At 41.7% G+C, this 23,981-nt stretch overlaps 1 protein-coding gene across 2 annotated transcripts in view; it reads left to right on the top strand.

Annotated features, from left to right (window-relative positions):
* The window catches only part of AK9 (adenylate kinase 9), a 150,602-nt gene that overhangs the window by 13,410 nt on the left and 113,211 nt on the right, over positions 1–23,981 (top strand). For both annotated transcript variants that reach the window (XM_062187650.1, XM_062187651.1), the window contains exons 6-7: positions 11,713–11,825; positions 17,945–18,133. In XM_062187650.1, coding sequence (XP_062043634.1) covers positions 11,713–11,825; positions 17,945–18,133 — 302 coding nt within the window. The remainder of the gene's footprint in view (positions 1–11,712; positions 11,826–17,944; positions 18,134–23,981) is intronic.

Genomic DNA, 23,981 nt, shown 5'->3' with positions numbered 1-23,981 from the left:
TTATCCATGTACATATAGACCTATAATTCATAATTATGTATATAATACATATATGACTGTTATATGTATATTATAAATGCCTCTATAATATAGATACATTATGGCACAAATAGGCAGATAGAGCTTATCTGTAAACCATCTATCCATTCATCAGTGATCAAGATGATGAAGCAGGGAGAAATACCCAGAATGTAGGAGGTTAGATGAACAAAAGGGCAATCACAAAATTCTTAATTATGTCAATAAATGACCTCAGAACGCATATTAATTGATGCAGTGGGCTTTGGCTTAGTGGTTAAATAGATGCTTGGGATGCCTGCATCCCATATTAGAGTGTCTGGTTCAAGTCCAGTTATCCCAATTCTAACCCAACTTCCTGCTGATACAGATCCTGGGAGGCAGTAGTGACAGCTCAAGTACTTGAGTTGCTGCCACCACCATGAGAGACCTGGATTGAGTTCTGGGCTCCTGGCTTTGGCCTGGCCTAGCTCTGGCTGTTGTAGGCATTTGGCGCGCACACACACACACACATACATATACAAACACTACACACCTCTCAAAGAAAATGAAAAATAATTTTAAGCATATTAATTGAAACTGAAGCTTCCATATGGGTAGGTAGCTATATTATTACACTCTCCATTGCTCTGACAAAATGCCTGAGGCTAGGTACTTTTGTAGAGAAGAGGCTTATTTAGTTTGCAGCCTTGAGGTGGAGAGTCCAGACAGTATGATGCTGGCTCTATTCAGCACCCCCTCCCTCACCATCCTATCATGGTGGGAGCACGTGGGGCAGGGGGAGATCACATGCAAGACAGGGCCGGTGTTGCTCTTCTCATAGACTAACAATTAGCAGTAGTATTATAGTCCCTCGAGAACTACAATAATTCCTTCCTAGGGCAGCTCCCTGATGACCCAGTCATCCCCTGCCAGGCTCCACCTCTTCCAGCTTCTACCACCTTCTAGACCCGCCTCTGCTGGGGACCAGGCTTCCAACACATGAACCTTTGGAGGACGCACCCAAACCATATCCAAACCAAGCAGCGTGCAACTATCTATTTGTTTATACTTTCCCTCCCTTACCCTTTAAAAATTTAGAGTGGCTTACACAGCTACGAAAACATATAAGCACTGATGAAAAGAAAAAAAAAAAAAACAACATAAAAAAAGAAACTTAGTTGTGTCAGTCACAGTGTTCATAACCTTATTAAATGCTTATTAAGGAACAGCTCAGACAAAACTAGATGAGTATAAAAATCCCAACACATGGGCCCTCCCCCGGCTTCAGCAATGACAGCTCTTGTCTAGTCTTATTTCTTCTATACCTCTGCCTGCTCTCCTCTCCCAACATATTTTACTTTGAAGCCAATCCATATCGTATCAATTCATCTGTAAATTTTTCAGAAAGTATCTTTAAAAAGGTGACTTTTAAAATGTATTACCACACCTAAAATTACTTATTATTTTATATCATCCACTAACAAGTCTAAGATTTCATGGATTGCCTCAGGTTTGGGTTTTGTTTTCATCTTTGTTTTTGTTTTCTTTTAAATATTTTATTTATTTATTTGAAAGTCAGAGTTGCACAGAGCGAGGAGAGGCAAAGAGAGAGAGAAAGATCTTCCATCTGATTTTTCACTCCCCAATTGGCCGCAGCAGCCAGGGCTGCACGGATCCGAAGCCAGGAGCTTCCTCTGGGTCTCCCACATGGGTGCAGGGGCCCAAGGATTTGGGCCATCTTCTACTGCTTTCCCAGGCCACAGCAGAGCATATGGGATTCTGGTGCTTCAAGCCAGGGCGTTAACCCACTGTGCCACAGCACCAGCCCTTGTTTTTGTTTTTTAAAGTAGGATCTAACCAGGTCTTACTGCAATTGACTAGTATATCTTAAGTCTTAGGTAATCTAAATGTTTCCTCTATCTCTATCTCTATCTTCTTATGTTTTCTTTGTTGAAGGACTGGTCATGTGCTTTGTAGTTTCTCACATTCTGGATTTGGTATCATGTAATGTTTTCTTCTGTTCTGTTCCCAATAATTCTGTACACTGGTACTTGTCCTGGGAGCTGTCAGACAAAAAAAAAAAAAAAAAAAAAAAAGGTTTTGATGATTTCTTGAGTCTGAGGGCCACTCTTGCTATGCTAGCCATGCACAGCTGGGCTCAAGTGATGGCTACAGTCTAGACAAAACCTAGAGCCCTTTCTCCATAGCCTCCTCTGAGCCATCCTGGAGCATCCCCAAAGAAATGTTTGTGGAGCCTGACACACTGCTAAACTCAGTTTGGATGTCAGTTAAGATTCCCAGCAAGGCTTCTCATTCTGATGTTTGGTCTTAGTAGTGTAATAGAGGGTAGAAACACAGTTGAAAGTTAAGGACTTCTAAAATATGGATGTCAACTTGAGACAGGGACTGGCCGAGGCTGGATACTTGATGATTCCAAACTCTCAGAGAGATGTTCTGCCAGAGATAGTGCACAGTAGAGTATTGCCAAATTCAACTTGAATTATTTTTCCTATACCAGAAACATTTTGTACTTGGAATTTCAATTACTTTTTTTTAAAGATTTATTTATTTATTTGAAAGGCAGAATTACAGAGAGGTAGAGGCAGAGAGAGAGAGAGAGAGAGAGAGAGAGAGATATCTTCCATCCACTGGTTCACTCCCCAAATGGCTGCAATGACCAGAACTGGACTGATCTGAAGCCAGGAGCCTGGAGCTTCTTTGGGTTTCCCACATTGGTTCAGGGGCCCCAAGGACTTGAATCATCTTCCACTGCTTTCCCAGGCACAATAGCAGGGAGCTAGACTGGAAGTGGAAGAGCCAGGACACAAACCAGCGCCTGTATGGGATGTCAGCACTGCAGGCAGCGATTTTACCCGTTATGCCATGCACCAACCCCTCCATTACTATTTTTAAAGGACCTATGTAACCTACAGTTATAATCTTTCATGCTATGCTAACCTTTAATCAAAGTCAATTTGTGAGAATGACATCCTTATCCGAGAGAAAAAACTCCCTTGACTCTTGCTTCTAGAGTCGGGAAAAATTCATTTTCCCCAGTGAATGATGGACGGCCCCAGTCTGGGCACTCCTGCCCCAGGAATGTCACTGTGTGAATGGTCTTGCAAGTCCTCAGTCACCAGTGCACCTAGTCCTGTCAGTGGCCTGAGGTCAGATGGGTAGTAAGACTGGTTAGACATAATACTACCTGATTTCTGCAAATCTCTTATCACTTTAGTCTGAAGGCAGGAACCTGCCACCATCAGCTTTATGGAAGATGGAAAGTCTTTCTCCTTCCAACTGCGGCACCTATACTTCCATCTCACACGTGTCTCTGGGAGTGAAGGAGCTGACAGTGGGCTCAGAAGCTCTGATCTGTGTACTAAGCAGTGTGCCCCTGAGATCTTTCCAGAATTGGGTCTGGAGTACTAGGTTATTCCAGCCTACCTCTGCAATGGCAAGGCTAACTTAAATAACATACCTGTCTATCCCACACCTCCTCCCCTAGCCACATTGCTTTCATTTAGAAGTATATGAAGAAAGTACAGCTTCACACAGACATGGAGTTAGAAAGGAGAGGTGTATTTTAATAGACTTTGGAATAATAGTGCATAGTCTTGATCCTACATCCAGAAACTGGAAGGTTTGTTTTTTAATTATTTATTTGAAAGAATTACAGAGAGGGAGAGACGAAGAGAGAGATCTTCCATCCACTGCTTCACCCTGCAATGGCTGTAATGGCTGGAGCTGGTACAGGCCAAAGCTAGGAGCTTTGCCTGGGTCCCCCACATGGAAGCAGGGACTCAAACACTTGGGCCATCCTCCAGCTGCTTTCTGGGGCACATCAGCTGGGAGCTGGACTGGAAGTGGAGCAGCCAGGACTTGAACTGTCACTCATATGGAATGCTGCTGCTGCAGAGACTTAACACACTATACCACAGTGCCAGCCCCACAACTGGGAGTTTTTATAAACGTTAATCACATTGTGGAATCTGAAACCACATCAGTGAGCTCTTCAAACTTAGATGAAAACCCACAGGTCTGGAGGTCGAGCAGGATTACAGCTGAGTAGAATGCTCCAGCAGCTGTCTCCTCACAGACATCAATTTGGACAGCTGTGCGTGTACCAGGTCACCTTGACAAGAGCTAAGGAAGACAGGTGATAGATCACAGTGCCTGGTGTTAGTGCAATAAGAAAAGATACTTTGAAGAAAACAGGAAAAAGAACTGCTTTTCTCACCTTTCCCCCAGCTCCAAGCAGAGAGGTGCCTGCCATTTGGGAGAGGAAAAGGGAATTAGGTGCCATCTTTAGACTTGAAACCCAGTCGGAAGCCCACCACAGTGAAATGCAGTGCTAGACTGGGCACTGGGCCCTCCTTCCAGGCTAATACCTATACACCAAGTCAAGTGACCATCCTATCACCTGGCATGCACCCCTGAGAAAACACAGGTCCCTGTAACTGTGAGACTCAGGAGCAGTCTAGCTTGGTGTCTTCCTGGGAAACCACAGAACAGCCTTCACCATCCCATCCCTGGCCTCGGGCAACAGAGAGGAAAGAATAAGGCTCCAGCTCCTGGAGAGTAGTGCAGGAAAGGGAGCAAAAGAGTTGGCTTTGGAGGTTACTGCAGGTCCCACCACGGTGAGACTCAGCACCAGGTAAAATACAAAAGCCCCTATCACCATTCCAGGGCTCACAGCGCCTGTAGACCTGCCCCGGCAATAGGCAGAGACATTCGCCCTAGTGGGACAGACTAGTGTTTCACATGTGTCACCACCAGCCACTTGGAGGCCTGACATGACATCTAGGAATAAGACTCCAGTCACTGGGAGTAGGACAGGAAATGGAGCACGGGACTCTATCTTGGAAATTACTGCCAGGCTGGCAAAACCTAAAACACTGGGCAGACCCAAACGCTGCCTGTGGGCAGAGCCTTTTGTCCCATCCCCAGGCCAAGGAGACACCTATGACCCGTTGTTTGAGTTACGTCCCAGCCAGCTTCCGCTGTAGCTGGTTGCAGCAGGCTAGGGCTGTTAAGTCACCCTCAGCAACAGGCAGCCCAGGTAGCGTGGAACTTGTCCTATTGCTATGCTACACCTTGTGGCGTTGGAGGCCATGGGACTGCCCAGCTATTTTACTGCTAACTCTAAGGGGCACAACACACAGAGAGAATAACTGCCTTCTGGGAGAAGAAAAGGGAAGTGGATGGTAACTCATTGCATAAGAGCCCGGGACTGAAACCGCCTGGTGCCTGTCCACAGCCTGTGAGTGTGATTAATTTATCTGGGCCTATCTTGACCCCATCTAGAGCCTTTCAGGGACGGACTTCCCTTTTAGACACTTCCTGAGTTCGTTCTGAACTACGCTGCAACTGCAGATTCGGGACAAACCTGGGCTTTGGGCAACCACTAGTCCTAAAACAGTAACAACACACCAATATCCGACTTGCTGCAACCCCGGACTTAGGGTGCCATCAGTGCCAAAATACCAGAGCTGTCCACGGGCTCAAAGAAAATAGAAGACTGCTTACAACTTCTAGAGGGACGAGAATACAAAGCCAGATTGTTAAGTTTGGAAAATACACAGTCTTCTCAAAGGCACTTGGGGCAGTCTCTGGGATAGGTCATATGATAGTCACAAAACATTAAATTCTTCAAAATTGATATATTGGATCTCTTTGCAGACTGATAAATCAATAAAAAAGAAAGTCATTGTCAGTCAATAACAAGAAAAACATTGGGAGGTATAAAAATATGTGGAAATTAAACAGCTTACTCCTCAACAAACAATGGACAAGGAGGAAATTATGAAGTTAATTTTAAAACTTACTGAAACAAATGCAAATGGATATACAACACATCAAAACATATGGAATACAACCAACTTAATACTAACAGAAAAGCTTACAGCAAGCAGTAACTACATCAAAATAAACAAAAAAAAATCTAAAATAAATAAATCTTTTCTCTTTATATTAATAAAAAATTTTAAATAATTACTTTCAAGGTTAAAGAAAAAAGTAGAAAAGTAAGAATACCCAAAATTACTAGAAATGAAGAAGCAATAAATGTCAAAGCTGAAATAGAGATCAAAAAAGTACAAAAGATGAATGAAACAATGGTTTTTCAAAAAGAAAAATAAACTTGACAAATTATTATCTGGACTGGGAAGACTCAAAATCAGAGGTGAAAGGGAGAAATACAAAAGATTATGAGAGATTATTACAAACGACCACATGCCAACAAATTTGATAACCTAGAACAGTGGACAAATTCCTGGACCCCTGTACCTTACCAAGTTTGAATCATAAAGGAATAGAATACCGAAACAGACTAGTAACAAGTAACAAAGAAAAACGCAGGGCCAGATAACTCCTTTACTGAATTCCACCAAATAATTTTTTTTTTTTTAAATTTTTGACAGGCAGAGTGGACAGTGAGAGAGAGACAGAGAGAAAGGTCTTCCTTTTTGCCGTTGGTTCACCCTCCAATGGCCGCCGTGGTAGGTGCGCTGCGGCCGGCACACCGCGCTGTTCCGATGGCAGGAGCCAGGTGCTTCTCCTGGTCTCCCTTGGGGTGCAGGGCCCAAGCACTTGGGCCATCCTCCACTGCACTCCCTGGCCACAGCAGAGAGCTGGCCTGGAAGAGGGGCAACCGGGACAGAATCCGGTGCCCTGACCGGGACTAGAACCCGGTGTGCCGGCGCCGCAAGGCGGAGGATTAGCCTGTTAAGCCACGGCGCCGGCCCCACCAAATAATTAATTTAAAGAATTAATACCAGTTCTTCTTTAATTAATCGAAAAAATGGAAGAGGAGGGAAATCTTCCCAACTCACAGTGTGAGGCCATCATTGCCTTGGTGATACCAAAACCAGACAAGCACACAACAGAGAAAACTACAGACCAATATCCTTTATGAATAAATGCAAAAATCCTCCATGGGGGCCAGTGCTGTGGCATAGAAGGTTAAGCCTCTACCTGCAGTACCAGCATCCCATATAGGTGCCGGTTCAAGTCCCAGCTGCTCCACTTCCAATCCAGCTCCCTGCTAATGCACTTGGGCAAGTAGTGGAAGGTGGCTCAAATATGTGGGCCCCTGCACCCACATGGGAGATCTGGCCCAGCCCTGGCCTTTGGAGGCCATTCGGGAGTGAGCCAGCAGGTAGAAGACTCTCTCTCTTTCTCTGCCTTTCAAATAAATAAAATAAAATCCTTAAAAGTAAATCCTCAACAACATACAAGTAAACTGAAGCTCTCAACACATTAAAAGCTTATTCACTGTGATGAAATGAGACTCATCCCAGGATGCAAAGATGGTTCAACATACAAAAAAATTCAACAAACTTGACCTGCCACATAAACAGAAATAAGAGTAAAAATCTGGGGCTGGGGCTGTGGTGTAGCAGGTAAAGCTGCCACCTGCAGTGCTGGCATTCCCCTATGGGCACCAGTTCAAGTCCCAGCTGCTCCATTTCCCATCCAGCTCTCTGCTATGGCTTGGGAAAGCAGTAGAAGACAGCCCAAATCCTAGGGCCCCTGCACCTGCGTGGGAGACCTGGAAGAAGCTCCTGGCTTTGGATCGGCCCAGCTACAGCCGTTGCGGCCATCTGAGGAATGAACCAGCAAATGGAAGACCTCTCTCGCTCTCTCTACTTCTGCCTCTCTGGAACTCTGCCTTCAAATAAATAAATAAATAAAATATTTTAAAAAAGAGTAAAAACCATATGATCATCTCAATATATCCAGAAAATGCATTGGATACAATTAAACATTCTTTCATGATAAACAGTATGGACATAACAAAGTCCATATATAATAAACCAACAGTTAACATCATGCTGAAGGCTTTCCCTCTGAATTGCAGAACAAGATAAGGATGTCTACTCTTAACTGTTTTAGTTCAATATGCTCAGAGTCCTAGCCAGATCAGTTAGGCAAGAGGAAGAAATAATGCGTATCCAAATAGGAAAGGAGAAAGTCAAATTGTCACTGTTAGCAAATGATAATGTTCTTCTATGCAGAAAAGCAAAGACTGCACCAAAAACTATTAGAAGTAATAAATGAAGTAAGCAGATTTGCGGTTACAAAATCGGTAGCATTGCTATCCATCAGTAGTGAATTGTCTGAAAAAAATATGAAGAAGGTGGGGCAAGTGCTGGGAATAGCAGTTAAGATGCCCATGTCCCGTGTTGGAGTTTGTGGGTTCAGGCCCCAGCTGTGCTGCTGATTCCAGCTGCGTGTAACGTGGACGCTGGGAAGCAGCTGTGATGACGGAAGTGTCTGAGTTCTTGCCACCCACGCGGGAGACCTCTGTTGAGTTCCTGGCTTCTGCTTCAGCCCTCACCCCAAGGCCCTCCCACTTTTCCCCCCCTCGCAAATAGATAAATTAAGAAAGCAATCAATTTTCAATTGATAGCCTCCAAAAAAAAAAAACTAAAATACCTAGGAATAAATGTAACCAAAGAGATGAAATATCTCTACAATGAAAATTATAAAACATTCATGAAAACTTGAAGAGAACAGAAAGAAATGGAAATGCATCCTCTGTTCACAGATTAGAAGAATCAATACTGTTAAAATGTCCATATGAACCAAAAACATCTACAGATTCAAAGCAACCCCTATCAAAACTAATGACATGCTTCACATAGTTAGGGGAAAAACCCTAACACTCATTTTAGAAATGGAAAAAAAAACAGAATTGCCAAAGCAATATTAAACAAAATAAGCAGAGCAGGTAGCATTATTGCCACGTGGCTTCAAAACATGCTACAGTGTTATAGTGATGAGTCCAATGGAGTTGTCATGAAAACAGACACATAACCCAGTGAAACAAAATATGGAGCGTAGAAGAGCACCCGTGTGTAAAGCCTACTGATTTTGACAGAGGTGCTAAGAGTATGCACTGGAGGAAGGACAGTCTTTTCAATAAATGGTGCTGAGGAAATTGAATATCCACATGTATAAGAATGAATTAGGTCACTTCCCACCCCTTATCTCTTACCATTTACAAAAATCAGTTCCAATTTGATAAAAGACTTAATTGTCAGAGCTGAAACTGTGAAACTACTGGAAGAAAACATAGGACAAGTAGTTCAGGATGTTGTAATGGGTAAGGATGTCTTGTATAAGAACTGAAAAGTACAAGAAAGGAAAAGCAAAAATGACATAAGGAGTTTCATCAAACTAGAAAGATTGCACAGAACCAAGGAAACATCAACAAAGTGAAGAGAAAATGTTTGCAAGTGAAATATCTGATAAGAGGTTAATAATCAGAATATATAAGAAACGCAAACAACTCTAGAACAACAACAAAAAAGAACAACCTGATTTTAAAATTTGCAATAGCTCCAAGCAGACATTTTTTCAAATGAAGACACACAAGGTCTGTCCAACAGATTTTGAAAAAAATGCTTAGCATGACTGATCGTCAGAGAAATGCAAATCAAAGCCCCAGTGAGATATCATCTCTCTCCAGTTAGAATGGCTGTACTCAGTCAGACAAAAAATAACAAGTGCTGGCAAGGACTTGGAGAAAAGGAAACCCTTGCACACTGTTTTGTGGAAAGCAATACTTGAGCCATTGTGGAAAACAGTACTAGGGTTCCTCAAAAAGCTAAAAATAAAACTACCATATAATCCAAGATTCCCACTACTGGGTATTTATCCAAAGGAAATGAAACCTGTATGTCAAAGAGACAGCCCCATCCTCCATGTTCATTGCATCACCATTCACAATGGCTAAGAAATGGAAACAGCCCCAGTGTCCATCAACTGATGAATGTGTGCGGCAAATATGTATACATACACACTATGAAATATTATTCAGCCATTAAAAAGGATGAAATCCTGTCATTTGTGACAACATGGATGGAACTAGGGGTCATTATGCTGAGTGAAATAACCCAGACACAGAAAAGTAAATACCACATGATCTCACTCACATGTGAACTCAAGACATTGATCCCACAGAAGCTGAGAGTAGAATGGTGGTGAGAGGGATTCAGGAAAGGGATGATAAAAGGATGATTTGTAGGTACCAAGTTGCAAGTAGATAGCAGAAAGAAATTCTGGTGTTATATTGCACAGTAGGGTAACTATAGACAATGACAAGGGACCGTATATTTACTTTTAAAGTCTAGAAGAAAGGATTTCATATGTTTTTACTACAAAGAATTAATAAAACTTTGAGGAAATAGGTATATTTATCTTGGTTTGAACATTATGTAATGTATCAAAACATCACATAGTACCCCATAAATATGTACAATTTTTATCAGTTTAAAATTTTTTTAAATCTATTAGTCTAATCTTGTACTTGAAATGAATCTGTTAACTATGCATGATTTTGTGTTAATGTGCATTAGTTATTTATAAACTAAGGACTCACTGAGTTATGTGGATCTTACAAAGAGTGACATATATCATGATATCATAACAAAAAGTCACATTTGTTAATATCACCACCAATCTTATCGGGAAATGCTTTAAGATTTGGGAGGCCATAAAGCTTATGGCAGTGAAAACAAGTTTCACAAAATTCATATTTTCACTTGAATTTTATAATTGGCAACAAACACAATCAAGTATTGTCCTTGAAGTGACAGGTTACTCCATTCAATTTTTGTTAAAGTTCTGCCATATATCTGAGGCTGAATAAACATAGTTTTTGAGTTGTTCTTCCAAGAAAAAAAAAACTGTTCTGTGACAATAGCAGAAATATAGGTTGAGGGCCTGTAATTCCCATAGGGAGAATTGAGACTTTATTCTGTTAAGAGGAAAGTTGCTTGAGCCAGAGAGTGACATAATTAAAGAAATATACTAAGGAAATCCATGTGATGGTGATAAGAAAGTTTGAATTTCAATGAGGAGATTCAGGGTTTGCAGTGGGATGCAAGCCAATAAATGTTCCAAGCCGAAATCATGTTGATAATGGTCTGCTTCTCAGACTGGTAGGTACAGGGGTGTTTCATTACTCTACAGCTCATGTAAGCCTTGCGTACATATATTCCATTATCAAACATTAAGTTAATAAGACCATATGCATGCAATCCCTATGATATATTCCCACAGTTCATCACATGAGCTCTCCTAACACAAGTTAGGCAGGTGTTTGTCACAGTAGTAAAGACACCTCTTGGGGCATCAACGGCACACATCAGTGACCTGAGTCAAGTCTCTTCTGCTTCCGGGCCAACTTTCTGCCAGTGCACACTCTTGGAGGCAGCAGCAGATGGCCCAGCTGCCACCCATGTGGGAAATCATTGCGGGCAACTGGGGACTGAACCAGTGTATGAAAGATTTCCCTTTCTCTAGCTCACTTTCTCTCTCTCTCTCTCTCTCTCTCTCTCTCTCTCTCTGTTTCTTGCTATGTGTGTCGTGTGTCTCAATCTCTCTGCATTGTAAATAACATGAAAATAAATAAATCTTTAAAAATAATTACTAGTATGGAATTTCCTTCCTTAGACAAGGTGCGTCTGTCTAGAATAAATAGATGGGGAATTTTAAAAAATGTCTCCTCGTAGCCCAATGATTTTTTTTTTATCAGAAAAACATTCATAGTTACAATTTATGTGGCAGTAACCTTAGCTGATAAAGCTATTAACAGATAGTTTTATGACCTGCATTAGTCACCTGATTACTTTTGTAAAATAATAATGAATCCGTGTTCTCATAAGTTGATAATTTCATTAAACTTTTAAAATTTATATTTTACAGGTTATATCATCACAGAAATACCATCACTTTCTCAGGACGCCATGACTACTTTGCAGCAGATAGAATTAATTAAAAACTTAAAATTCAAGCCTGATGTTATAATCAATATTAAGGTAAGGATATTAGTTGTTTTTTCTAGGATAGTAAAGCCTCGTTTTGAAAGCAGTTACATCCGAGGAATGTCTTCAGAACTGTTAAAGTTTCTGTGCTGCTGTGCATCAGTCACAGGGACCGGGTGCTACTTTCTGGTATTCTGCAGCTCCATCCACATCAAGCACTTGCCTCTTTAGCAGGCTTAATCATAGCCGACCTTTGAGAGTTTAGTTCAGGCATCATCTCTGGAAATTTGCCTGACAATCTCCCTCTCTCCCTCCCTCCCTCCCTTACTCCCTCTCTCTCTCTCTCTCTCTCTCTCCCTCTCTCCCTCTCTCTCTCTCTCCCTCTCTCCCTCTCTGTGTGTGTTTATCTCTGCCTCTCCTCCTCCCTTTTTTCCTTCTCTCTCTCTCTCTCTGCCCTTCCATCTCTGTCACCAACCATGGGAGAGTTAATTGCCTCCCTCGTCACAGTTCCCGTTGCTCTCTTCTACCGTACTCCTCAGCTCACCGTGTTCAGTCGTCCAGTTTTCTCCTGGACTCATCTGTCTTACCAGAAGGCAGGAACCATATCTTACTCATAGCCAGCACACTGCATGGTCATCAGTGAGTCCTAATAAATTTACCAATTAAATGAAATGAGAGAACAGACAAAAGACTTAGCTATGTGGATGTTAATGAATACTACTACATTGATTAAGAGCCAAGACTAGGTCCTTTCCTCAATTCTCTCTTTTATTGACTATTAGAATTTGATAAGTCACATTTACAAACCTCAATTCTTTCTTTTCAAAGGTGATTATAGCTGCTTCCTGGGGTTGTGATAAGAATTCAGAGAGGTGACATGTACATGGTAAAGTGAAAATGAACACAAAGCTTTTGTATTCATACCCTACCTGACTCCCCAAAGGGTTTATGACACTTTGAAGTAAATTAGATGGTCCTTAGCTCAGGTTTCAGGACACACTGGAGTGTCAGGATCAGCTGTGAGAGACAGGTGGCCTTGCAGAGCTTATCCAGCTCCAGGCACAAAACAGGACCAAGGGCCAAATTCCCCAGGAGGGCAGAGAGTAGAAGCTGCAGTTACATCACTTGGACATCTGTATCCCATATCGTGCCTGAGTTCCAGTCCCAGCCCTGCTCCCCATTCCAGCTTCCTGCCAATGTGCATCCCAGTTGGCAGTTCAAGTGCTTGGGTCCCTACCACCCACGTGGGAGATCTGGATTGAGTTCCCAGCTCCTGGCTTCAGCCTGGCTCAGTCCTGGCTGTTGCAGGCATTTGGGGAGTGAACCAGCAGATGGGAGCTCTGTCAGTCTCCCAAATGAATTAAATAAATGAATAAGTAATTTTTTAAAAACTTTTATTTAATGAATATAAGTTTCCAAAGTACAGCTTATGGATTACAATGGCTTCCCCCCCCCCCATAACTTCCCTCCCACCCGCAACCCTCCCCTCTCCCACTCCCTCTCCCCTTCCATTCACATCAAGATTCATTTTCAATTCTCTTTATATACAGAAGATCAGTTTCGTATATATTAAGTAAGGATTTCAACAGTTTGCCCCCACATAGCAACACAAAGTGAAAACATACTGTTGGAGTACTAGTTATAGCATTAAATAACAGTGTACAGCACATTAAAGACAGAGATCCTACATGATATTTTTAAAAAATTAATTTTCTATGCAATTTCCAATTTAACACCAGGTTTTTTTTTTCATTTTCAATTATCTTTATATACAGAAGATTGATTCAGTATATACTAAGTAAAGATTTCATCAAATAAGTAATTTTCAAAGGTCCTGAGCAAATGTTGTGACTATCACAAGTGTGAATATGAAAAGAAGAGAAGATCTCGATTAACTGAAACCGAATATAAAGTCTAAGCCAGGGAAAATATGGGTTAAATAGGAAAGACAGACCAGGTAGAAAGACAGCATGCAGATACATGAGGATATTTCACACTGTTTGTGGAAAAATGGAGTTTAAAGATAAGTTTATTTTAGTGTAAAAACATTCTGAAATCTATGCATAGTTTTTTTTCCTTGTATTATTTATTTAAAAGGCAGTTACAGAGGGAGAAGCAGAGAGAGAGAGAGAGAGATTGATCTTCCATCTGCTGGTTCACTCCCCAAATGGCCACAGTGGCCAAGGCCGAGCCAGGCCGAACTCAGGAGCTTCATCCAGTTCTCCCAAGTTGGTGGCAGGGGACCGAGTAGCTGGACGAGAAGTGGAGCAGCTGGGACACAAACCAGCACTCAGATGGGATGCTGGCATTGCAGGCACAGCCTAACCTGCTAAACTACAATGTCAGCCTCTATGCATAGTTTTTTCATAATATACATTTACATGATCTTTGTGAAGACCTCTCATATGCTTGGATTTAAAAGAAATTTACACCAAAACAAGCTTATCTTTTAATTCCATTTTTCATGAACTTTTTGAAGTCCCCTCGCTCCTACAGGGCAGAACACCCCCAAATGCATTACTAAGTTTGGGTCATCAATTTGGTTGTACGTTCTTTGAGCCAAAGGAAATGTGACCAGTTTAAAATTCACATTGTCCATTAAAAGATAATGCAGTCCTCCTGAAGAAATAAAACTCCCACTAAAAATGAGATAAATACCTTACATGGATATCATCGTAGTGAGTGGAGTGCTTAAGCCCATCATGCTGTCAAGATAAGAGTGAGTGTCCTGGGGCAGTGTCTGCAGGGTAACCGGAAGACCTAATGTGAGACACACTTAGCACAACACTTCTTGGATGGTTTGGCCTCTTTGGGAATATGCCTGGAATTCTGGGGCTGGGGATCCATGAATCCCTGAGCATCTCTATGAGTTTATTTCCTGTTACTCTAATAAAATAATACCTGAGACTGGGAAATCATAAAGAAAATAATTTAGCTCACAGTTCTGGAGGCCCAAGCGTGTCTGGCACCTGCTCAGCTCACAGTGAGAGCCTCATGGCCCAAGGCAGGTGGGTGTATGGGAAGAGAGGCGCACATGTGAGAGAGGGAGTGCTGGTGCCAGCCACACTTTTGTTTTTTAAAGATTTTATTTATTTGGGAGACAGAGTTAGAGTTACATACAGAGAGAGAGAGGGAGAGAGGGAGAGAGAAAGAAGGATCTTCCATCTGCTGGTTCAGTTCTCAAACACGCAACAGCTGGGGCTGGTCCAGGCCGAAGCCAGGAGCCAGGAGCTTCTTCCAGATCTCACGTGTGGTTTCAGGGGACCAAACACCTGAGCCATATTCTGCTGCTTTTCCAGGTACATTAGTGGGGCACTGCATCGGAAGTGGAGCAGCTAGGACTGGAACCAGCACCCGTATGGGATGCCAGCACTGCAGGCAGTGGCTTAAACCACTATGCCACGGTGCCATCCCCAGCCTCACTTTCTAACAACCCACTCTCCCTCTAACTTACCCACTCTCCAGGGAACTGCATTAATCCCTTCAAGAAAGCGTAGCCCTTGTGACCCAATTACCTGCTACAGGTGCCACCACCTCTCAATTCCCTTATACTGGAGACCAAACCTCAATGTCAGCTTTGCTGGAGATAAACCAAATTCAAACCATAGCAGCATCCATAAACCTCTGAAATTATATGCAAGATCTTATATGTATTTGCATTTTTCCAAAGTAAATACCTTTGGCTTTTATCATATTATAAAGGGTGGGGAATTTTTTACCTGCCAAGTCCCATTTTGATATTTGTAACATCATGCACAGATCAAGCAAAATTATCAACTTAAAAATTAGCCTGTTAAACATTGATTGAATTTCAAGTCCCACCTGTCCAAATGATTTCATGAGGGCCAGATATATTAAAAAAAAAAAAAAAGGGGGAGGGAGGGAGGGAGGGAAGGAAGGAAGGAAGGAAGGAGAGAGAAAGGGAGGAAGAAAGGAAGGGAGGAGGAGAGAGAGAGGAGAGGGGAGGGAAGAGAGGGAGGAGAGGGGAAGGGAAGGGAAAAGGAGAGGAGAAAAGGGGAGAGAAGGGGTGGGGGAGGGAGGGGAAGAGGGGAGAAGAGGGGAGGGAAGGAATATAGCTGAGGGCCAGCAGCCTACTAGAACAGCAGTTCTCACAGCGCTGTCACAGATTCAGTGGCATCAGTAGCACCCAGAAGCTTGTTCAAAATGCAGAACCTCAGGCCTCCACCCCTAGAACTGAGAACCAAGCACAGTGGAGGTATATTCCCAGCTATATGTGTCGCAGAGTCAGCCATGTGACTCTGAAGCCTACTAAAGGTTCAAGACCCCTGCTCTGGTCCTTAGACTGACTCCTTATAAGGTCATGGCCTACAAGTGAAAACAGGAGACAGCTGACGGTCTTTGCCAAGGGCACTTTGTCAAGGATGCAGAATATGAATATCTTGGGTTGCAAATATAGGGTACTTTAACAAGTTCATGGAAAATATAATTAAAAGTTTATTTTGGTGCAAAAAAAACCCCAAACCTGAAATCCATGCATATAAGAGATCTTCAAATGTACATGGAAAATGCATATTATGAAAAAATCATGTATGGATTTCAAATATTTTTGTACCAAAATAAACTTATCTTTTAGTTCCAATTTTTCAGACTTTTTGAGATACCCTTGTACCTATGTTTTAAAATTACCTTAGTGAGGGGACTGGTGCCGTGGCTCAATTGGTTAATCCTCCGCCTGCGGTGCCGACATCCCTTATGGGCGCCAGGTTCTAGTCCCAGTTGCTCCTCTTCCAGTCCAGCTCTCTGCTGTGGCCAGGGAAGGCAGTGGAGGATGGCCCAGGTGCTTGGGCCCTGCACCCGCATAGGAGACCAGGAAGAAGCACCTGGCTCCTGGCTTCGGATCAGCGCAGCGCCGGCCATAGCGGCCATTTGGGGAGTGAACCAACAGAAGGAGACCTTTCTCTCTGTCTCTCTCTCTCTCACTGTCTATAACTCTACCTGTCAAATAAAAAAAAATCTTTAAAAAAATTACCTTAGTTGAAATCCTCCTTGTGATAAATTATAAACCCCAAATAAAAGTCTGGCTTAATAAATACCCATCCCATGTCCACATAATGGTGAGAAGAAGAAATCAGAAAATGAGCAAGAAATGTTCCAAAGATCCTTGCTTCCTTTGTTTCGCAAAGTGTGGTGTATGAGCTGTTGGCATCAGAATCACTGAGAATGCCTATGAAAGTGCCCAGTCCTTTCTCCAAGCTTAGTATGTTCCAAGGAGGAGCAGAAATCACCCTTTGGCAAGCTCTCCAGGTGAGTCATATCCCGTTAGAGCTGAATGCCAGTGAATCCTTGCCATAGAGTACCAGCCACACTTTGGTCACCCTGAAAAACACTCAGAGCAGGATTTATAGCCCCAAATCATTATCCCCAGGGAAGCACCCACCGAGCCTGGCCTGTGGATCAGGAGGCCTGGCTCCAAGTTGGATCCTCCACAGGACACTGATCTGAGACCAGTCTCTCACCCTGCCAGAGCTGTACTCCTTTGATCTGCAAAATGGCTTTCATCACAATCTTGAATTATTTCATCTTGTGGGGGTGGTTTGAGAATGAAATAGAATTAGTTACACACATGAAATAACTTTGAAACAAAAACTTCTTATATACTTTTGATTTGGGCTTTCTTTTTGTTTAACTATCTAGAACTCAGTTTTCTGACTTACAAAACTTAGAGGTCAACCCAGAATGGGTGATCTTTCAAGTAGCGTTCATGGTGGCATTTTATGAAACACTTCACCCACATAGCTGTAAAGGTTGCCATTGTACATTATTTTGTTGGAAATATGTGGCTCCTCCCCCATTTTCCTCCACTCAGACTTTTCAAGCTAATTTTATAGACTCTTTCTGTGTACCTTAGAAGACTAAACTGTCTATTCTATGTCTCCACTCTTTCTACTGTTCTAACCTTCTTTCTTCATCTTAAAACTTCTAGTACTTTCTTCCATGTTTTAATGTCAGAGAAATGAAAATGTTGACGTAGCATATAAGCTGTGGCTTTTGCCTCTCCTGGCATATAGTGAGACATGATGCCATATGCCAGCCACCAATTGCACTTGCTCAAGTTTTTAAGATGTTTTCAGGTTTATATACTACATAATATGTGAATAGGAATTAAAAGCCTATCAGAATATTTTAAGTAATTAAATAATATTGTTCCTTAGTGCCCTGACTATGATTTATGCCAAAGAATTTCTGGACAAAGACAGCACAGTAGTACGGGGTACATATATACTAGAGACCACTGGGATCCTGAAGTTATCGAGAGTCGTAGGAAAAAGAAGAAAGAATTACAAAAAGAAGGAAAAGGAGAAGATGAGGGAGAAGAGGAAGAGGAACAAGAAGAAGAAGAGGTAATATCCCAGTAGATCATTCCATATAAGTATACCACACTCTTTTAATTTTCTATAATTATATTAAATGATAACATGGATAATAGAAAATACAAGAGAAAATTACATTATATTTTTATTGAGTCTGGAGGAAATAAGCAAAAAAAAAAATTTTCATGTTTCCAAAAACTATTGTATCACAATCTTGAGGTCAAGTTTAATTGTTCTTCTACATCCTAACAGCTAGTCTGCCTCATTTCGTAGCCACAGTTTTTGGTCACCTGCTATGTGTCAAACTCTATGTAAACTAGAATTAGGAGTTAGGGAATAACAATAAAAGATGAAGTATAATATGTGGAGCAAAGTAGCCCAGGCATAATTCAGTCTCTGGGGCTAACACATTCCTGGTTCCAAATTCTGACAAAGAGCATGTGAAAAGAAATCTGTGGCCATATATGTGTACGTATATGTGTAGATGTGTGTGTGTGTGTGTGTGTGTTGTTGTTGTTGTTGGAACAAACCTAAAGTAAATCTAGTAAACAATGTATGTCAAGAATCTTCTACTGTGACTTAAAGAGAAAATTTTGAAATCTGTTAACAAGTGTGGGCTGTATTTGGCCATTGTTTACCATTCCCTGCTCTGGTGAAATGTGTCTGTTATTAGCTATTTTTCTTAGGTCTAGACTCTGTGAAATCAAATGTTAACCTGTAGATGGAGACATTGCAAATCATCTGTTTAGTAGAAAGATAACCCCCATAGGTCACAGTCTTACTGCCCTATAAGGTGGTAAGTAGCCTTGTATCTATAACTTTTACAGTCTTATTTCAGAGATTATAAATAATTCTGCTTTGCTATCCTGTTGGTTTCCTCACTAATGGGTTAAATAAGTCTTTGACAAGTGTTCTTTTAGCCCACTTAAAAACATAATATGATCTCCCTTGTGGAAAGAAAGTATTGGATAATAACCAGCATCTATTCCAGATTTTTTTAGCCATTTTTAAAATTTTTAATTAGTTCTTAACAGATTCAATGTGATTTGTAGATACAATTCTAAACACATAATGATATTCCCTTCCTCTCTCTCTTCCTCCCTTTCCCTCTCTCCCTCCCACCCTCCTTCCTTCTCTTCTTTTTTTAGCTTTTGAGATAACATACTTTAAATTTACACTATGGTAAAAAGGCTTAATACTTTACCAAATAAGAAGTTTAACAAGTAAAAAGCAAAAAGAGCCTAGTAAAGAAGGAATATAGGCAACAGTTATAAACAATAATTGAATGGAAAAATGAACATTTCCCTCATATACAGTAAATGTTAGAGTAATCACAGATCATTAAATCTATAGTAGTATAACATTCTTAACCATTAGTTCCACAAAAGTATGAAAGAGTTTTATGAAACTATATTTGCAGCAATATTGATAGACATAGACATTTCTTTCTCTTTTTTGTTTGCTTTTTAAATTTTAACTCCCACATGTAAGGGAGAACATGTGTTGTTTGTTTTTCTGGGTCCAGTATATTTCACTCAACATGGTGTCCTCCAGTTGTGCCCATTTTGCTGCAAATGATAGAATTTTGTTCTTTTTTATAGCTGAATAATATTCCATTGTGTAATTTATACATTCTTGTCAGCATTTGTTACTCTCTGTGTCTTAGATTTTAGCCATTCTGGCAAGAGTGAGGTGATATCTCATTGTAGATTTGATTTGTATTTCCTTGATGGCTAGTGATGTTGAGCGTTTTTTCATCTTTTTGTTGGCCATTTGAGAAAACAAGCCTGAAATTCATGTGGAATCACAAAAGACCCAGAATAGCCAAAGGGATCCTGAACAAGAAAAATCAAGCCAGAGGCATCACAGTACATGACTTCAAAGCATGCCACAAGCTATTGTAATTAAAATAGGATGATACTGGCATAAAAACTAATACATAGATCAATGGAACATAATAGAGAACCCAGGAATTAAAGTGCTCAGATCATACAGCAGAGTAAAGATAATCTCTTCAATAACTGGTACTGACAAAACCATATGTAGAAGAATGAAATTAGATCCATACTCTCACCATATACAAAAATCAACTCAAGATGGATCAGAGACCTAACTTTAAGACCTGAGGCTGTGAGGTTGTTGGAAGAAAATGTAAGGGAAACACTCCATCCCCTACATTGGTGTAGGGGATGACTTTCTGGACAACACCCCCAAAGCATAGTCAACAAAAGCAAAACTAAACAAATGGGACTAAGTCAGACTCAGAAGCTTTATACAGCAAAGGAAATGATCAATAGAGTGAAGACAGCCAACAGAATGGGAAAAAATATTTGCAAACCACCTGACAAAGGATTAACATCTCAAATACGTCAACAACTTAAAAAACTCAGCAACAACAAAAATCAACCAATCCAGTTGGAAATTGGTAAAAGACTACAATAGACAGTTCTCAAAAGAAGAAATACAAATGGCCAACAAATATATTCCATCTATTTTTAAGAAAAGGAAAACCAGGGTAGGCATTTGCTGCGGTGGTTAGGAAGCCAGTTGGAATGGCTGCATCCTCGGCCAGGGTGCCTGGGTTTAAGTCCCGACTCTGCTCCAGATTCCAGCGTCCTGCTAATGTGCACCTTGCAAAGGCAGCAGGTGGTGGGGCAAGGAGTTGAGTGCCTGCCACCCACATGGAATGAGTTCCTGCCTGGACTGAGTTCCCAGGTCCTGGCTTTGGCTTGGCCCAGCCCTGGCTGTTGCAGGCATTTGGAGAATGAACCAGCATATGGGAAATTTCTCTCTTCCTCTCTCTCAAATAAAAAAAAAATTAATTGTAAAAGAGAAAACCTCATAGCAAAAAGTAATAAGTAATAAAATGTGTCCTCTTGGTATAAACAGAGCAACCATCTTAAAGCCAATGTAGCACTCATATGAGGGTACTTCAGAATTACAGCAAAGTGGAATTAATATTGCTTATTTTGGTACAAAAATCCTTGAAATTCATGCATAGTTTTTCCATAATTCACATTTTTCATGAACTTTTTGAAGACCCTTTATAGGCATGGATTTCAAAACATTTTTGTACCCAAATAAACTTACCTTTTAATTCAATTTTCCACAAAGTTTTTGAAGAACCCTCCCATGGTAAGATACAGGGGTCACAACTCCCTTAGTTCCAGGGATCAAATAAGTTTTGTCTTTTGGTGATGTTGTCCAGGGATATAATCAAGAAGAATGGGAACTAGGCTAGGTTAGAGTTACACTGTCCAATAAGGGAGCCACAGGCTGTAGGTGACTATTATAAATTTAAATCAATTACAATTTAAAATTAAGTTCCTCAACAGCACTTAGTAACTAAATGTGGCTGTGTCTTCCTAGTTGGACAGCATGGGTACAGAATGTTCCCATGGCCACAGAAAGTTCTATGGGACAATTAGAGAGTACATGCCCCCTCTTCAGAGAACAGCTGCCTCTCAGCTCCAGCCTAGCCAGATACCAGATACTAGCGCATTTTTACAAGGTGGTCTGATTTTCCCAGAGAAGACCGAGATGAGAATTAAATAATAAAAGTTGATAATTCATGTCCAAAACCCAATATAAGCCAATGCTGTGCAAGATAATCAACTTGTGTCCTTAGGCTAGCTTCAGCCTCTTGGGTCCAGGTGGCTGGGATCCCAGCCTACAGGCATAGCTACATCCAGAGTTTAGATTTGTGGATCTGCTGCCCTCAGGTCCATAGTTAGTAACCCCATTACAGTGTGTTCATCCTGTGTACACACAAATCTAGACAACTCCCTGAACTGCTGCAATGCTTTGTAAATGTGCTCTTGGCTTCTCTCCTCGATATTCCCCATCCCATTTCATACTTTCCAGAAGCCAGTGCCATTTTAGAGGAATGTAACCCTTGGTAACTTCCCATTGCCTTTAGATGAAAATCCAAACACCCTCACGCTGTTTAGAAAGCCACAGACCCAGCCTCTCTGATCTTGACTCTGGTTGCTATCTTCCTGTTCCACATTAGCCTCCTAACTAGTCTCGAGGCCTCTAACCAAGCTCATTTGGACCCCACACCTTTGCACCACTGTTCCCTCTGCCTCTGTTCCAGGTCTGTTTCACTTGCTGCCCCCTTCTCCCTGCCTACTCTAACTCCAGGTAGCTCATCCTCAGAGACCATCTGGCAATTTGCTCTAACTCAGCACTGTGTGATAGAAATATAGTACAAGCCATATGTGATTTTAAATTTAGTAGGAAAAAATGAAAGGCAAATAAAAATAAATTTACTAGAAGTCTTGCTTCTATTAAAAAATTTTTTATTTGAAAGGTGGAGTGCTAGAGGGAGAGAGAGAGAGAGATCTTCTACCCACTGGTTCTCTCACCAATGCTCACTATAGCTGGGATTGCGCCAGGCTTTAAAGCACAGAGCCTGGAATTCCATCTCTGCATCTCCCATATGACAGAAGCCATGCTTTTAAAAAGTTAAAAAGAAACAAGCAAATGTAATTTTAAGAATATATTTTATTGGCCGGTGCCGCGGCTCACTAGGCTAATCCTCCGCCTTGCAGCGCCGGCACACCAGGTTCTAGTCCCGGTCGGGGCACCGATCCTGTCCCGGTTGCCCTTCTTCCAGGCCAGCTCTCTGCTGTGGCCAGGGAGTGCAGTGGAGGATGGCCCAAGTGCTTGGGCCCTGCACCCCATGGGAGACCAGGAGAAGCACCTGGCTCCTGCCTTCGGATCAGCACGGTGCGCCGGCCGCAGCGCGCCTACCGCGGCGGCCATTGGAGGGTGAACCAACGGCAAAAGGAAGACCTTTCTGTCTGTCTCTCTCTCACTGTCCACTCTGCCTGTCAAAAATTAAAAAAATATATATATTTTTTATTTAATCCAATATATATAATATTTTATTTTAACCTACAATCGACATAAAAATTCTAAGAATGGGAGCAGACATTCTAACCTAGTGATGCCCATGGTCCCACAAAGGCACACTTGGACTCCAGCTCCTCACTCCAGCTTCCTGCTAATGGGAGGCAGTGATGATGGCTCAGATAATCCAGTTCCTGCCACCCATATGGAAGACCTTTATTATATTCTCAGCTCCCAGCTTCAGCCCAGTGCAGTCTCAGCTGGTGCAGGCATTTGGGGAGTAAACCAACTGATGGGAGTTTCTCTCTCTCTCTCTCTCTCTCTCTCTCTCTGTCTCTTTGTCTCTCTCTATCAAATACATAAATACAGTGAAAAACTAATTCTAAGAATGATTCATTCTGTTTTCATATCAAGTCTGTGAAATCTGGCGTGTTCACATACAGCACCCTGTAGTTTATACTCACCAAATTTCCGTTCCCAATAGATGCATGTGACCAACAGCTACCAGTCTAACCCCTTACCCTGCTGTATGTTCCTCATAGCGCTTACCACTTTCTGAAATGATACTGCTCTTCTACTTTCTGTTTGTCCAACTACTCACTGGATGTAAACTCTGTGCATCAGGGACTCCATGTCCAGTCCCTGTAACAGTGCTTAGCAGATAGTAGGTGCTTAATATGAAGTTGCATAATAGCTGACTGGCATGAATGGGAGCAGGCTGGGAAAGCTCTTTGCTAGGGAGACGGGAGTGACAGCAGATGTTGGAAATGACTGTGCACTGAGCTACCTTGAAATGTATCACCTTCAGTCCTATAATTTTACTTTTAGAAGGCCCATGAGAGTCTCACAGGCATGGAAAGCCATGACACGGTGGCAAAAACAATCTAAATGAAAGATCCTGGTGAACAAGACCCCAGCGGAAGGAACAGGCCATCAAGGAGGGAGGCGCCTTTCTCTGAAGGGAGGAGGGAACCTCCACTGTGATACGGCCTTGACTAAACAAGTTCAGAGTTGGTGAACTCAA

The sequence above is a fragment of the Lepus europaeus genome, chromosome 3, assembly GCF_033115175.1.
Source record: "Lepus europaeus isolate LE1 chromosome 3, mLepTim1.pri, whole genome shotgun sequence".
NCBI classification, from domain to species: Eukaryota; Metazoa; Chordata; class Mammalia; order Lagomorpha; family Leporidae; genus Lepus; species Lepus europaeus.
Note: the sequence above shows the minus strand (reverse complement) of the source record. Positions and strands in the feature narration are given on the sequence as shown.